Source organism: Pelodiscus sinensis, chromosome 20, assembly GCF_052426305.1.
Source record: "Pelodiscus sinensis isolate ZL-2025 chromosome 20, ASM5242630v1, whole genome shotgun sequence".
NCBI classification, from domain to species: domain Eukaryota; kingdom Metazoa; phylum Chordata; order Testudines; family Trionychidae; genus Pelodiscus; species Pelodiscus sinensis.
The window spans coordinates 10,379,684-10,396,667 of NC_143071.1; the positions used below are offsets into that span (position 1 = coordinate 10,379,684).

General features: G+C 44.2%; 1 protein-coding gene across 4 annotated transcripts in view; it reads left to right on the top strand.

The window, feature by feature from the left end:
- TEX2 (testis expressed 2) overlaps window positions 1-16,984 on the top strand; it is a 149,321-nt gene that overhangs the window by 100,877 nt on the left and 31,460 nt on the right. For 3 of the 4 annotated variants that reach the window (XM_075903889.2, XM_075903890.2, XM_075903892.2), the window contains exon 6: window positions 12,117-12,266. The exons of the other annotated variant lie outside the window; for it this stretch is intronic. In XM_075903889.2, coding sequence (XP_075760004.2) covers window positions 12,117-12,266 — 150 coding nt within the window. The remainder of the gene's footprint in view (window positions 1-12,116; window positions 12,267-16,984) is intronic. 4 annotated transcript variants of the gene reach the window in all.

The following is a 16,984-nucleotide window of genomic DNA, read 5'->3' on the forward strand; positions in this document are numbered from 1 at the left end:
TTCACAGCCCTCCCCTTTGGCTTCTCTACAGCTCCTAAGGTATTCACAAAGGGTATGGTGTTCCTGAGGAAACATAAGGGGTAGACCTGAACCCTACTAGATGACTGGCTCATAAGGGATTCCCCCCCTTCCCAGGTTTTGGAGCATATATCCCTTGTCAGGGACACACTTCTCAGGCTGGACCTCATCCTAAATTAGGTCTAGTCCACTTTTAACCCCCCCTCCCCCATAGGATAGAGTTTGGGGTGGCCTGTCTGGATATGACATGGGCCAGGGCCTCCTTGCCCATGGCCTGCTTCGTGGCAATAAAGGAGGCCATCCTGAGGCTCCAATCATTCCTCATCACGATGGCCGGATGTTACATTAGGATGTTGGGGTTTATGGCAGCCTGCATTTATGTGGTGAGAGATGCCAAGCTCAGGATGCGACCGCTCCAGCTCTGGCTGGTGAGAGTCCACAACCCGCCTTCCAGCATATAGACAGGGTGGTGACAGTCCACATGGACGTGCTCAAGTCTCTCGACTGGTGACTGTGAGGAGGTGGTCTGTGAAGGGGTGCCATTCTACAGCCCTTCCCCATCCATCCAGCTGGTGATGGATGCTTCAGATATGGGCTGGGGAACCCATTTCAGGAAGCTACAGACTCAAGGTGCGTGATCTCCCATGGACCTCTCCCTCCACATCCATGTGAGGGAGCTGAGGGCTGTTTGCCTCACGTGAGGTATTTTCCTACCACAGCTCTGAAACAGGTGTGTTTTGATATTGACAGACAACACAGCAGCAATGTATTATATAAACAGACAGGGTGGTGCTCGCTCTTATCCCCTGTGCAGGGAAGCCCTCTCCTTCTGTGGGAGCTCTGTGTAACCCTTGACATTCACCTGGGGGCCTCCTACCTCCCTGGGGCCCAGAATGCGTTGGCGGATCGTTTCAGCAGGCCCTTTGAGGGGCATGAGTGGTCCCTCAGGGCGGATGTGGCTCTGTCCAGATTCCACAAGTGGGGTTTTCCCCACCTGGACCTGTTCACGACCTGCGGCAACAGGAAGTTCCCCCGCTTTTGCTCCCTCTTCAGCCACTGCCCAGGGACACTGGAGGATGCACTAGGCCCCAGAGCCTATTGTATGCCTCCCCCCCCCCCCCATTTCTCCTGATTCACAAGGTCAGGGAATTCAGGGCTTCCATGATCCCAATAGTCCCAGTGTGGCCTCGCCATCATTGGTTCCCAGCCATCCTCGAGCTCTCAATGGAGTGGTCCCTGGCCCTTCTGTACCCGGAACTGATCTCTCAGGAGTTCGGCAGGCTTTGGCACCCGAACCTCTGATTTCTGCACCTCATGGCATGGAAGCTGTGTGCTGACTGCCATGAAGAGGCAGTGTTTGGACTGAGTTCAGTCAGTTCTCCTGGGAAGTTGTAAACCCTCAACAAGGGTCTCTTACTGGGTGAAGTGGAAGCGCTTCATACTCTGGTCAGAGGGAAAAGGATTCTTCCCCATGAAGGCCCCAGTCCTGGCTTTTTGGATTGCCTCTTGGACCTTAGAACCTAGGGCCTGGTCCCTTCCTCAGTAAGGGTGTACTCGGTGGCTATCTCAGCCTTCCACTCAGCATCGTGGGGCAGGTTTGATTTCATGGACCCTATGGTACATCATTTTCTTAAGGAGTTGATCAGGTTTATCCCCAGGTGTGTAAGCCCCTGCCCCTCTGGCACCTAAACCTGATGCTCTCTAAGCTCATGGCCCTGCCCTTTGAGCCATTGGCAGTGTGCTCTCTCCTGTACCTGTCCTGGAAGGTGTCATTCCTTGTAGTCATTACCTCTGCTAGGCAAGTTTTGGAGCTGTGGGCTATAAGGGTGGACCCTCCGTACAAGGCCTTCAAGGATAAGGTCAGGATTCAACCTCACCCTACATTCCTGCCCAATGTGGTGTCCCACTTCCACCTTCATCAGGACATTTTTCTATCAGTCTTTTACCCCAAACCCCACAGTTCTGGGATAGAGTAGGCTTTACACACCTTAGATGTTAGACGAGCTCTAGCCTTTTATTTGGATAGGACTAAACCCTTTCATAAGTCTTCTCTCCCCCCCCCCCCCCTCCAAACTATCTGTGTCGATAGCCAACAGAATGAAGGGCCTTCTGGAGTCAGCCCAGCGTATTTAGTCCTGGATCACTTCCTACATCAGGGTGTGTGACGGCGAGTTGGGGTTTCTCCTATCCTGCACCCCCGTAGCAGCCAGAACAGTCTCCGCCGGCCAGTAGAATAGAGGGGGGTTTATTGATTTTTCCAGAATACAGCACAGCACAAACGTGATGTAGCTACCGGGTGCAGGGCCAGGATGGCTCAGGCCCCTAGGGTTAGGGTCCATCACCCCTAGCCCCCAGCTTAGCCTGTTCTCTCCATGCCTCCAGACAGCAACCGCCTCCCTCCAAGGCCCTGCCCCCCCAGCCAGGTGTTGGTCTACACCTTCCTCCCTTTGTGTCTCTCCTTGGGAGGCTGAGCCTAGGTGTCTGGGTTAATACACATTTGGGTGAGTCAGTGGGAATCACATTACAGCGCAGGGGGACACCAGGTTACAGAGCAGACAGCAGCCCTATTGTACCACAGAGTGTCCATGTGCTGGTGCAAGTTCCAGCCCTATCTATCACGGCCTATTCGATCAGGGCCTCAGTGTCTTCTGCTGCCTTCATAGCTCAGGTGCTCATCATAGAGGTCTGCAGGGCAGCTACCTGGTCATCAATGCACACTTTTGCGATCCACTTTGCCATAGCGCAGAATGCCAGGGATGACTCAGCAGTGGGCAGGGCTGTATTGTAGCCTGTCTCTCTGTAGGCTCCAACCCCACGTCTTTGGGTTTGGCTTTGGAGTCACCTAAGTGGAATGGATATGACCAAGCACTCAAAGAAGAAAAAATGGTTACGTACCTTCGTAACTGCTGTTCTTCGAGATACGTTGCTCATGTGCATTCCTCATCCCACCTGTGTTGGTTCCTTCTTGCCAGAATCCTCTAAGGAGGTAGAGGGCTAGCATGTGTATATATGCACCGCTATGGCGGCACCACTCCAGAGGGCTCCTCTGCTAAGGGAAAACTCTGACAATCTGTGCACCTGGTGTGCGCAAACCTAAGCAGAATGGACATGAACAATACATCTTGAAGAACGACAGTTGTGAAGGTAAGTAACCATTTTATCACATCAAGTAACTTCTTTGTTTAGTGTTAAGCAGATCCAACTAAAAATGTAGTTGGTATGCAGATATAATGAAATCAGGAGGAAGTCATTTAGAGATACTCTTTTCATCCATAACTGCAATTTAGTGCTGAGAAAAGACAGTTTATTCTCGTTGGCTAATATCTTTCTTAGGGGAGATATAAAACATTCAGATATGTCCATGTATCTCTACCATCTCATAATTAGGATATATTTTATGATGAGCCCATCCTCAAATGCATGTAAGTAGGGGACCACTTTCTAATGCTATTCAATACATATTCTGTTTTCAGCTCAGAATGGTCAACAATTCTTTGGACTTAAATAATCTGATGGAAAACCTCAGTCCCTTAAAACCATTACACTCAGTTGTTTTGCTTACCTCTGTATTTATGACCATTTTTGTGCATCCAATACAATACACTGTACGTTTCCATAAACAGAATGGGAGTGTCCTTCCCTCAACTGAATTGTGGTACTTAAAAGCTTCCACTATTGCCTTTTCTAAACTGTAGGGAAGTGCACTAGGAAAAACACAAATTGGCTCGAACTTGTGATTTAGTTTTTCAATCCATGTTTCAAAAGTTGATTCATCTCTCCAATTTTTTATATCGTGTAAGTACATTTTTCAGTATATTTTTAAAATTCATACCAAGGAATGTTTTATTCTTCTGGGATGAAATTATTGCCAAATTGACTACTGGTGTACATTTTAACTGATGGTATTCAAGCCCAAGAGATCTAGTTTCTATCACAGGCACCCTTCCAAGAGAGTTACTTGAGGGAAAGCAGTAGAATTATCCACTTCCATTTAGATTGAAACTTGCTTTCAGATGCAATCTTCCTCACAAAAACAAAGGTGTTGTCTACACTATCAAGTTTTGTCACCAAAACTTGCCTGCTATCGACAAAACAGTGAGAACATTCACACTGCAATGCCACTTCTGGTGGTGTGGGGGGGACGACATTCAGTTTTGGCGACAAAAAACTTCTACCCCATGAGAGCCTTTTTTCTTTCCCTCCCTTTATTGTCCACAAAGGACCAGTATAGACTCTGCTGTTTGTTGTGTGGACAGAACTGGCTTCCACCAGTATCTCACAATGACCGCCCTGACGGCTGTGCTCAATTTTTTGATCTCTGCTGCCTTACAGTCATGTGCCCCTCCTCTTTCAAAGCTCTGGGAAGTATCTGACAGTTGAGTGAGCTGCTGCTTTGGGGAACAAACAAAGAGCAAATAATTTTAATGCTCCTGCTCTGCCCTGCACTAGGAACACAGCGGCAGGCAGACTGCTGCTGCAGGGGCAGGAGGGTACTGAGCTGTTTTGACATTCCTCAGCATGGAGAGCTCACAGAGCTACTGATGTAACTGCTCCCAGAAGCTGAAGAGGCTGTGGGAAAATTCTGAGGGAGTGCCACGAAGCACATGGATCAGCTCTGTCTTTCCACAACACAGCACTGTGGGATACATACCCACAGTGCATTGCTCACACTGTTGATGATGGTACCCCCACAATGTGAACATACTCTGACAAAGATTTTTGTGTTTTCAACTTTTGGGTGTTCACATAAGTTTTGTCAACAAAACTTGGTAGTGTAGACACATCCTAAGTAAGGTTCCCTCTAAGCTGTGAAGCTGCACAGCGCTGCAGCTGCTTAATCAGCCCCACCTGATCAGGCAGAGCATAAGGGAGCTGTCGACAAAGGCTTCCCTTGTCGACTGATCCATGTCTTGACTCGCACGCTGTGCTCATGATCAGCTGAGCCAGTGCAGCATGGCGGCCATTTTTATTTTAATGAAACCGAGGATATTTAAATCCCTGCTTCATTGACTATGTCAGGTACCCTATTTTACATGCCTCTGTCGGCAGAGGCATGTAATCTAGATATACCCTCAGTCAACCTCTGAAGCAATGATAATGGTATTGGCAAGAAGCTGAGTCATAACAGAGTTTAGGAATCCAGCAAATTCTCTTTTTCTATAAGGTCACAGCCCTTGGGAATATTAAGGGTGGCAAAGAAATCATGTTCAGCTAATTTCAAAGCAGCCACTGTGTCTCCCTGGTTGTTATGCCAAAACAGAGAATGGAAGCAGGGGAGATAAATGTTAACCTAGAATTATAAAAGAATGATTGTGTTTTTATCTACTGGGTTATACTTGTGAAGTAGCAACAACACAGAAAATTAAAAAATAAACATACTGTGGAACAAAGGAAAATCTTGTTGCAGCTAGTGCAACTAATTGCACCACAAATCAAGCTGTCACCTTGTCAGAGTCCAGACGTGAGTAACTTGATCCTTCTGTTTTGAGCAAAATAACATGTCACTTCCTATGATCTTAGGCAAGTTGCTATCACCACTATGCCCCTTTTAATACTGCAGATTTTAAATGTGTTTAGAGTCACTTATTAAGTTGTCGAGCTTCTTGGAGAATATATAATCAATGCATATCTTGATTATAGTTGGCATTTTACCACAGTCATTTTAATGTACCTGAAACTATTATTAGACTGAGATAATGTTATGTATATTTACAGTTTGTCACTGTAAATTTACTGCCTGCTGTTGCTTTTTAACTATTAAACTTGTTTCTTTTTATGAAATCTGGAGTAGCATGGAAATCTGCAATCTGTACTGTCTAAGAAAAATCAGCTCAGCGTCACCTCAAAACACAGAAACTGACATTTAAAAATCAATTTTATTTAATGAAAGTCCCATCAGTAACTCTTAACGCTAGCTTGACTAATGCATGTTCCATGACTATTTAGAATGTGGGGCTTTTCGTACAATAAAATTAAAATGAGGCTGTTGTATAAAAGAAATGGTTTTGTAGCATTTTTCTGAATCTATCATCTCATAATTTCTCCGTAACTCTCTAAGAACTATTCAATGTAGTTGTCAGTTTTTATTTTTTAATCAAAAACACAGACCAAACATTTTCTAATCATGCATTAATTTTACAAGTAGTTTAGAAATGCATCACAAACAGTATTGCTTGAGATGTGGCAGTTACAGGAGGAGGACAGTAAATCTAAACATGCACATCAAGATTAACTAGCCAGTAACAATAAACATATCTGAAATTTGTTTTTAAGCAAGAAATATTGAGTTCATTTGACAGCTGAGCAGCCTTGTATAAGCATAAAGCATTACAAAGAATGGCCATTATCCTTCTGTCCAAATGTTTCAAAATCTCCTTCAAGTGAACCACTAGCCTTATCCTGGAATTTGGATGTGAAAGTTGATGCACATATTTGTGAAGGGCTAGAAGAAGATGATTTCCTTTAAGCTCCATTGATGGATACGTTCCATTTTAAATTCGTGTATTTCTGTCACTAGCTACAATTCTGCATGTATATTTGGAGCTCCCATATTGTTTTCCTATTCTTAACAGTAGTAGTAGTATGGTAAAACCTAGGGGCCACAGTCATGAATTAGTCATCTCATGTGATCTGTTTATGTTGGAAGTCAGACTAGATCACGGTGGGCAATAGTTTTTGGAGGGGGACCACTTCACAAATTACTGAAGTGGTCGTGGGCTACCCTTGGAAGGGGTGGGGCGTCGGGCAGAAGGGGCAGAGCCAGGCGGCTTCCCATACTCTCCCGTCCATGGTCCCTGATTGGCCTGGGGGCAGGGGGAGCATGAGAAGTCTTTGCCCTACCCCCAGGGCCTAGAGAGAACTGCCAGCTGTTCAAAACAGCTGGCAGTTTCCTCTAGGTGCTGTGTGCCCCTGGCAGCAGGAGAAGACTTCACACGCTCCCCTGATTGGCCTGGGGGCGGGGGACTGGCAGAGCAGGTGTGGGCTGGAGCAACTAGCTTGGTGGGCCAGATCCAGCCTGCAGAGGCTGTCTTGCCCACTCCTGGGGTAAGGGATTCAAGTGCAAGAGGGCTTCTGAGGTCTAGGAGGGAGTTTGGGTGAAGGAGGCAGTTGTGACCTGAAGCACAGGATTGGGTGCAGGGGTTTGAGTTGTGACCTAGGGCCAGGGACTAGAGTGCTGGAGGGGATGCTGGGATTTGGGTTGTACCCTGGATCCTGAGATTGGAGTCTAAGGTCTGGGAGGGGGGCAGAGTGTTTAGGTATGTGGGGTAGGGCAGTAGTAATAGCAGGGCAGAGGACTGGGGGGGAAAGAAGGGGATGGAGTGCCAGAGGCAGGCTCTGGCTGGGAGACTTACCCGTGAAACTCTTGGCCAGCAGCTCAACTTGATTCTCAGGCAGGAGCCTGCCCCACCCCTGCATAGGCTGCAGAGCCATGTGTTCTGTGAATAAGAGCCAGGGGGGGCGGGGAGTGGTGCTTTGTCTGCTTCCTGTTTTTCAAACAAGCAGCTCTCATTGGCCAGAAACTAGCCAATGGGATTGTGCTGGGGGTGGGAGCAGCGGTGAAGCAGCACTCCCTCTCCCCCCCCCCCTTCCCGCCCCGGCTCACATTTCCTGGAACACCAATAGCCCAGCAGCTGCTTTTCTGAGCAGCATGAAGGAGCAGGGCAAGCTGGGAAGTCTGCCTGTGGCTCCCTGCTGTGTTTGCAGGCGGGATCTTGTGACTTGGTGGGCTAGATCCGGCCCACAGAGGATTTTTTGCCCAGCCCTGGACTAGATTATTACAATATTACAAAAGTACCTTTTGGCCATATCTGTGAATCAGGACCCCACGCTACTGGACACTGTACAAAACTGCCCTCGAGCTTACAGTCTAAATAACCAGTCAGTTCCTCTTGAACAAGCAGTTCCTCTAAGCGTGCTCAGTTGCAGGGCTGACATAATGTTCCTTTAAGCTTCTTGGGAGCAGATTTGGAGGGAGGAGAGAGGTGTATTTATGCACAAACTTCTCCCATGAACAATAAGAGGAGATAGGTACCTAATACAGTGTGCTGGAAGACTATGCTTTATGAATCTTTGAATTAAGGTGGTTTTTGTACCTCTCCTCTATTCCTAGGAAGCACTTTAAGTATTATCTTCATCTTACTTCTGCCTGGCTGACATTCAGTCTTCACGCTGAATAGAATTGGGAATCTATAGTGCTTAGCAACAGACATTCTGAATTCTTGGGAATTAGGTGGAAGACCTGGATTAGCTCTTTGGTAGTAGACATTAACTACTGTAAAAAGAGACTTTGCAGAGAAATCCAATACATTCTTTCTGTCCTCCACATAGAATTCAGACTCCCTGCATGTGAATCTGAGGGTATGTCTAGACCAGTGTTTCCCAATTTTTTTTGACCATGGAACCCTTTCAAACTCAGAAAAATTTCAAGCAACCCCCTAGCCAGGGATTAAGTTTGTCGAGCAAAAAAAAAAAAAAAAAAAAATAGTTCAAGAACCCAGTTTCGCACAAGTATGTACTGGCAAAGGGTAACATCAAGACGTGCAATTCGTCAGCTAAAGATGAATATTCTTGACTTTGACATAAGTCACTCCAAAATGTAATCAGAGAAACTTCTTTAAATTTTTGTATTAATTGGCCATCTGAAGCGATTTCAATTAGGTTTTCATAATCTTGTGTTGAAAAACTGACTGGCTTTTCTGTTAAACTTAATGGATTTCAAATCCAGTTATTGTTGTCATTGATGTTTAGAAAATACTTAATGATGTTCATGTATAAATCGCGGAGATGATCTGCAATGTCACTGCGAATATCTTCATCAAGTTTGTATCCATTTTCTTCAAGGAAATCATTCAGAGTTGGTAAACAATCCAAATCATTTCGTCCTACAGATGAGATCCAAAACTGTAGCTTCCGTGACAATGACAAAATTTTGTCTTTCGCATGAAAAATATTTACATTCTTTCCTTGCAGCGACAGATTTACTTCATTTAGTTTTGTAAAGATGTCTGCAAGATACACAACTCTAGATAACCACAAAAAGTCTGTTAAACGATCAGACAGTTGGAATTTGTGATCCATCAGATTTGCGGAGAGCTCATGACGCAATTCAAATAATCTAACCAGCACTTTTCCTCAGGGTAGCCACCTGACTTCTGTATGTAGAAGCAGGGCTGTGTGCTGACTTCCCATATCTTCACACATAATTTTGAACAGTCTTGATTGTAATGGTCGAGTTTTTATATAATTAATAATCTGTACTGCTTCGTCCAACACATTTTTAAGACAGGGAGAAATCTTCTTAACTACCAGAGCGTGTCTGTGGAGAATGCAGTGACTGCTGGTGCAGTTTGGTGCTACATTTTTTATTTGTGTTACAGCGCCAGCCACTGTTCCTACCATTGCATCACTGCACACATCAACACATTTTTCCCAGCTTATTTGATGTGTTTTCATAAAGTTATTGATACAATTGAATATATTCTCACCAGTTGTATTGGTTTGCAAAAATTCACATAAAAGTAAGTCTTCTTCAGTAGAACTATTAAAATCATAACGGACGAATACAAGCAGAACTGCAAGACCTGCAACGTCAGTGGGCTCGTCTAATTGTAATGCATATGCATCACATAAATGCAGCCGAAAAATAAGCTCCTTCTCGATGTCAGCAGCAAGATCGTGAATACGACGTGTGACAGTATTGTTTGATAGTGGCACAGCCTCAACTTTTTTACTAGACTCCTGATCCAACATACACATCACAATATCTTTTGCACATGGTTTTATGAGTGATTCCCCAATAGTGTGTGCTTCTTCGGCAAGCGATATACGATAGCTTACTTTGTAAGACGCCTCTGTTGCATTTTCATTATCAGATTTGGCAATTTTTGACATGAAGAGTTTACTTTTTTCAAGCAATTCAAGCTTTTGCTTAAAAAAACTAATGTCTTTATCTTTGTATTCTGGATGATTTGTTTCAAAATGTCTTCACAATTTAGCAGGTACTAAACAGCTATTAGATAATATTTTGTTGCACACTACACCACTGGGCACCTGGAGCATCTTCATTTCCATTGCTTGTGAATCCAAATGCCAAATAGTCCTCACAATACCTGCGTTTCTTATTAGTCAGCTGAAGTTTTTCATAATTAACTTGAGTTGGCTCAGTATTTTCCTTGCTGGTTTCAGTAAAAATATTGGAGTTTGAAGTACTCACTTTAAAGAGAAAAGTTCCTTCTTTTAACCAACGATCCATGGGGAATTTTGATATTAGATTGAATTCTTAAACTTAAAGTCACACACAGGAGCCACGTGTCCTCACAGTGTGTATGGAGATTTGTTCCAATCCTCACAGTGAGTAGGAGTTCCGGTGTTCCACTCACTGATAGTACTCTCCTCCCCCCCCCCACACACACACACAAGCTGCCTTTACCAAGGGACCTAGCAGCAGCAACAGCTGCTTGTCCCGCTTCTGCCCGATCAACCCAAGATCCCTCTCCCGCGTCCCCCGCTGCCGCTCTGCTTTTACCACCGGACCTAGCAGCAGCTGCTTGTCCCGCTTCTGCCCGATCAACCCAAGATCTCTCTCCCGCATCCCCCGCTGCCGCTCTGCTTTTACCACGGGACCTAGCAGCAGCTGCTTGTCCCGCTTCTGCCTGATCAACCCAAGATCCCTCTCCCGCATCCCCCGCTGCCACTCTGCTTTTCCCGGTGGAAAAAGCAGAGCGGCAGCGGGGGACGCGGGAGATGTCTGAAAGGGGAGCGGGGAAGGAGCCAGCGTCTTTGCGTGCCGGGCTCCTCTGTCTCTTTATGGGTGGGGGAGGGGAGCGTTTGGGTTCTCGCGGAACCCTTATGTTCGCTTCGCGGAACCCCAGGGTTCCGCGGAGCACCATTTGGGAAACACTGGTCTAGACTACAGGCTTTTGTCGACAGAGGCTTTGTTGACAGATACTGTCGACAAAACTTCTGTTGACAAAGAGTGTCTAGACTACATCCAGTTCTGTCGACAAAGCAAGCCGCTTTGTCGACATGACAGTGTAGACGCAAAGGACAGTGTAGATGCAATAACACCTTCTGTCGACAGAACTCTGTCGAGGCTACTTTTGTCGACAAAACCCTGCAGTCTAGACACACCCTGAAAGTGGAGGTGCATACATATTGGCATTGTTGGCTCTGCCTTTATAGCTGAAATTAGAAAATTGCAATATCCAAAAAGATTATATCTTGATTTGTTTGGGATTACTCTCAAATGAGCCAAGACATGATCCATACAAATATTGCTACAAGACGCCCAGCTCAGTGGCAAGAAAATCACATAGTTTCCTCAGAGATGTTAATGTTGTGGGAGATTTTCCTCATGTTGCATTCTTATGCTTGAACTTTGCAGAGAAACATTCCCTAGCCAATTCCCCTCCCCCCCCTTTTCATTGATTCAGCCTTCATCTTTAACTATATATAGCCCTGGTCATTCCATTATTGGACTCTTGGACATATGTGGAGGAAAATACAAAGGATTTTTGGTGCTTCTCACTTTCCTTATATTCCTTTTTTCTGATTTTTAGTTTTGCTTAGCACAAAAAAAGTTTTAGCTTTGCTTTCAGACTAGATAAGGCAAGTGAATATTTTAAATAGAAAGGTGGGGTAAAAATATTTAAATAAATATAAATAAAATAAGTGTATTTGTGTAGAAAGAAGACTTAAGCACTTGTCAGATTACTATTATCTGATATGCTATGGAATTTTGTAATTTGTTTCGTACTGAACCGTAGTTTTGCTGTTAGCATTAAAAAATAGTCTGTGTAAATATCTTATAACTTGAACACCTTCATTCTTTGCTGCAAATGACTCCATATTTGGCTAACTTAGGTCTCCACTGAGATTTTATTGTATTGATAGGGACAAATTAGGGTAAATCATGATCTCTTTGCATAATTTTGAAAATTACAGAGCTTGTTAAACAGTGTAGACATTATTTTTAATATGGCTTACCAAACAGTGAATTTCCCCAGTGTAGACAAGACCTAGATGGAAATGTTTCTTTAGACAGTGACTCAATGGTCTAAGTTGTGCTCAATAACTGTATTCTATATTTGTGTTGCCAGTTGCCAGATAGCCATACGGAAGCTGAAGTAGAGGAACGGGAGACATGGGTAAATGCTTTGCTTGGAAGAATATTTTGGGATTTCTTAGGAGAAAAGTACTGGTCTGATCTTGTGTCCAAGAAGATCCAAATGAAACTCAGCAAAATAAAGGTATCTCTTTGGGGGGGTGAGGTTACACTTCCTATTCTCCAGCATAAGAAATTATATATTTTTTCATTTAGTCACATGTTTTATGAAGAGATTTTATTTAAAAATACTTTTAAAAACTATTTTGTACTTTTGATATAGTGTCTTGTGCCCTGATATTAACAAAAAGAGCAGACACATAATTCAGTTCTGCCACAGATTTCACTGTGGCTTCTTGGCCCTGTCACTTGACCTGGTTACAAAATGTAGATAGTCATTGTTTGTTTGATAAGACTGTGGAGGCCGAATTAATGGATATTTGCAAAATACATAGACTACGTACCCTGCTTCCCTCTTGCGGAAGAAGAAATGCAAATAGAGCGCTCATTAGCATATGTCACACTCTCATTTGCATATCCTCTTCTGATCCTTTTTGTGGAAGAGGCTTTTGTGCAAAAAAAACTGCAGTGTAGATGGGGCCATTTTGCACAAAAAAAACCTTTTGCTCAAGAATCCTTATCCCTCAAAAAATGAGGTTTACGGGGTTCTTGTGCAAAAGGGCTTTTTTGCACAAAAACCTCTTCTGCAAAAAGGATCGGAAGAGGATATGCAAATGAGTGGCTATGCTAATGAGCGCTCCGTTTGCGTTTCCTCTTCTGCAAGAGGGAAGCAGTGTGACATAGTCATAGAGGGCCGATAGAGGTGAAAAATATTTCTCTATTTGCTGTAATGCTACTGCTTAATATTCTTTAAGCTCGCTTGACCAACAAATCTCTAAGGCTGATGTTATCCTTGTGCTACAGTGGGTTAGTTTTCTACTCATTGACACTAATACTATGAGCAGGAACCTCCAATGAGGATTACGTTGAAATGAAAACTGCTTTCGGAAATGATGTATTGACAATAGAAAGGGGTGGGGATCAGGCAGCTATAACTGTGTCCATATAAGCACATTTTATAACGGAAATCTGAATTTAAACAAGGCTTCTGTCTGGGAGTAGTTCTCAAGGCAGCATCTATCTGAATTGGAAAGGGATATAATAGTGATATCTAGTGCGCACGTGTGTGCACACTCTTCTCTCCTCCTCCCCCCCCCGTCTCTCTCGACTGTCTTTCATGGTCTGCCCCTGGCATTCATGAATTCCTCCAAATAGCAGTAGCTAATGACAGATTTGTTCAACTCCTTAGGGAGGGAATGGAATGGAGGTGTTTATCAGTCTGTTTCTAAACACAAAAGGAAAGAATGAGCCTGCTGTCACCAATACTGGAATTTAGCTGCCAAAAACAGCTAAGAAAACATGTTACTTCTGCTACTGGAAGTAATCAATAAACTAATTCTACCCATGGCTGTTTCTGTGACCACTGAAGCAAGAGTAGTTTGAGGACAAAAGATTAGAATGAGGGAGAGAGATAAATGCTAATAAACACCATACATGTATAGGGTGATACACTATTATAAATATTTGCTGCTATTACAGGCAGAGGCATGCAATATATTTTCTGTCATTTGCTGCCTTTTGGCATTCTGAGCCTTTCACCTCCTAGGTAGTCAATATAAAGTTACTTTGCTGATGGTTTGGTGTCCTGTGAGGAATTAGTTCATGGTGTCAGTGCCTTGGCTAGTGGAGAGTTGTCCACAACACAAAAACCTATCCTCACAACTTGAACCCTAGTCACAGCAGAAAAGCCAAACATTGCCTAGAGCTGTGGAGATGGAACTGACCTCTGACTCGGAGACATGATCCTTCCGGCTCAGTTTGGAGACACATTGGGAGGGCAAACCTGTGTGTGGCAGAGGACTTCACTCTTCATGGTGGTTCCCCACTTACCATTGGGGAATGGGAAAATGTTGGGCTTCTAGTTACCTCCCCTTTGGGTCCTGGTGCCTTAGGTTACTCAGGGTATTGTAGACTTCAAATTTATGCTCAGGTGTTCTTGTTCAAGACTGTCCTCCCCTTATGTCAAACAGCCTGTGTGTTAACCCTCTTGCTCTTGCACGCTGCAATACTTTTATATGACCTTTCGAGCAATCTGATTACTGTGCAACCAACTGAGAACAGTCTCATCCCTGCTGAGCATCTTGATGTTAGGAACTTTCCCTTCATTTGGTTGGTTAAATTGCATCCTTTTTCATTTCTCTCCCAAATTCCTCCTTCCCTTAATTCTTCTAGGAATCTCAGCGGGAATGTTATTACATTATTTTTTGTATCTGCAAGTTTTGAACTCTGTAATGCAGTCAGTGATGGCACCAGTCTATACCAACGCCTCTTGCCTACATTTGGTATTACATTTAATCAGTGCTGTGATACAGAGGGGATTGCTGTGTTTGGGTGAAATTAGAAAAGACAGTATTACCTTGGTTGGGATCAGTCCTGCAAGAGACTCAGTCATGTCAGCTTCGCTACCATGCTGCATCAGTGCAGCTGTGCCAATGTAGTGCATCTGGTGAAGACAAGCTTTTTCCTATTGATGTAATTATTCCACCTCAGTGAGAGGCAGAAGCTATGTTGACAGGAGACACTTTCATACCGACATAACACAGTGTAGAGAGTACTTTAAATCAAAGTAACTTAGATGTCTCAGGGAGTGTATTTTCATACCCTTGAGCAACATAAATTGCATTGATTTTCATAGTAGTGTAGACCAGCTCTAAGCCATTTCTAATTATGGACACTTGAGTGTGTTCATAAGGTACTGTGATGGGGCAGGCCAGAGGAGTACATGAGAGTGTTAGAAGGTAAGTATATTAGCCCTACATTGACTATAAGAATGTCCATACTAGGTCAGATCAAAGGTGTCCATCTAGCCCAGTATTCTGTCTGCCGACAGTGGCCAATACCCAGATGTCCCAGAGGGAGGGAACATAACAGGTAATCCTCACGTGATCTCTTTCCTGTCTCCCATTTCCAGACAAACAGAGGCTAGGGCACCATTCCTACCCATCCTGTCTAATAGCCATTGATGGATCTAACCTCCATGAATCTGTCTAGCTGTCTTTTGAACTCTGTTAAGGTCCTAGCCTTCACATCCTCTGGCAAGGAGTTCCACAGGTTGACTGTGCACTGAGTGAAGAAAAACTTCCTTTTGTTTGTTTTAAACCTGCTGCCTAATAATTTCATTTGGTGACCGCCTAGTTCTCATATTGTGGGAATAAGTAAATAACTTTTCCTTAATCACTTTTTCCATACCAGTCATGATTTTATAGAACTCGATCATATCCCCTCCTCTTCCTTCCCCTCCCCTCCTAGTCTTCTCTTTTCTAAACTGAAAAGTGCAAGTCTTTTTAATCTCTCTTCATATTGGACTCATTCCAAACCCCTAATAATTTTTGTTGCCCTTTTCTGAACCTTTTCCAATGCCAGAATATCTATTTTGAGCTGGTGACCATATTGTACGCAGTATTCAAGATGTGGGCATACTATGGTTTTATATAGAGGCAATAAGATATTCTCTCATTCTCTATCCCTTGTTAAATGATTCCTAACATTGTTTGCTTTTTTGACTGTTGCTGCACACTGAGTGGATGTTTTCAAGGAACTATCCACAGTGACTCCAAGATCTCTCTCTTGAGTAGTTGTAGCCAAATTAGTCCCCATCATATTGTATGTGTAGTTGGGATTATTTCTTCCGATGTGCATTACTTTACATTTATCAACATTACATTTAATTTGCCATTTTGTTTCCCAATTGAATAGGTCTCTGTACACAGGGGATACGTCTAGACTGGCATGATTTTCCGGAAATGCTTTTAACGGAAAAGTTTTCCGTTAAAAGCATTTTCAGAACAAAGCGTCTAGATTGGCATGGACACTTTTCCGCAAAAGTACTTTTTGCGGAAAAGCGTCCGTGCCAATCTAGACGTGCTTTTCCGCAAAAAAAGCCCTGATCACCATTTTCGCCATCGGGGGTTTTTTGCGGAAAACAAATCTCAGCTGTCTACACTGGCCCTTTTGCGCAAAAGTTTTGCGCAAAAGGGACATTTGCCTGAACAGGAGCAGCATAGTATTTCCGCAAAAAGCACTGATTTCTTACAGTAGGAAGTCAGTGCTTTTGCGAAAATTCAAGCGGCCAGTGTAGACAGCTGGCAAGTTTTTCCAGAAAAGCAGCTGATTTTCCAGAAAAACTGGCCAGTCTAGACACAGCCAGGGTGAATTAACAAGGGCTAACCCAGAACCAGATTTGAACCTTCAGGAATCAGTGAGGCTAGTTGAGGCACCTGGAGACAATTGGGAGGTTTCTGGAGTCAACTAGGTGGGACTAATCAGAGCACCTGTGATCAATTGGTTAAAAAGAGGTCTTGGCATCTAGTTGGAAGCATGTGAGGGGTTTTGGAGGAGTAAAGGAACCTAAAGTCTGAGTGAGAGCTGGGGTCCGCAAGTAAGGCTGAGGACCGAGGAAGAGCAGGACAGGCTTGCTCAGGTGCCAGAGGAAGGCACTAGGAGGGATCGTTTTGGGAAATGGTCCAGGGAAGTAGTTGCCAGATCTGTCTGCTGCCATTCCCTTGACATCCCTGGCCCAGAACTCAGAATAGTGGGTGGGCCTGGGTTCTCCCCAACCCTCCCCTTGGTATTACAAAGTCTGCCCCTAAGAGGGGAGACCAGGACTGTGCAGGGTTTCACCCCATACTATGGATGAGCCTGTGATGAGAAGGGCAGTAGGCTGTGATCCTTGCCTCTAATAAAGTCCAAGGATCTGTATGTGGAGAGTTACAGCTAGCCCCTGAGGCAAATGCTGTCTGCTAG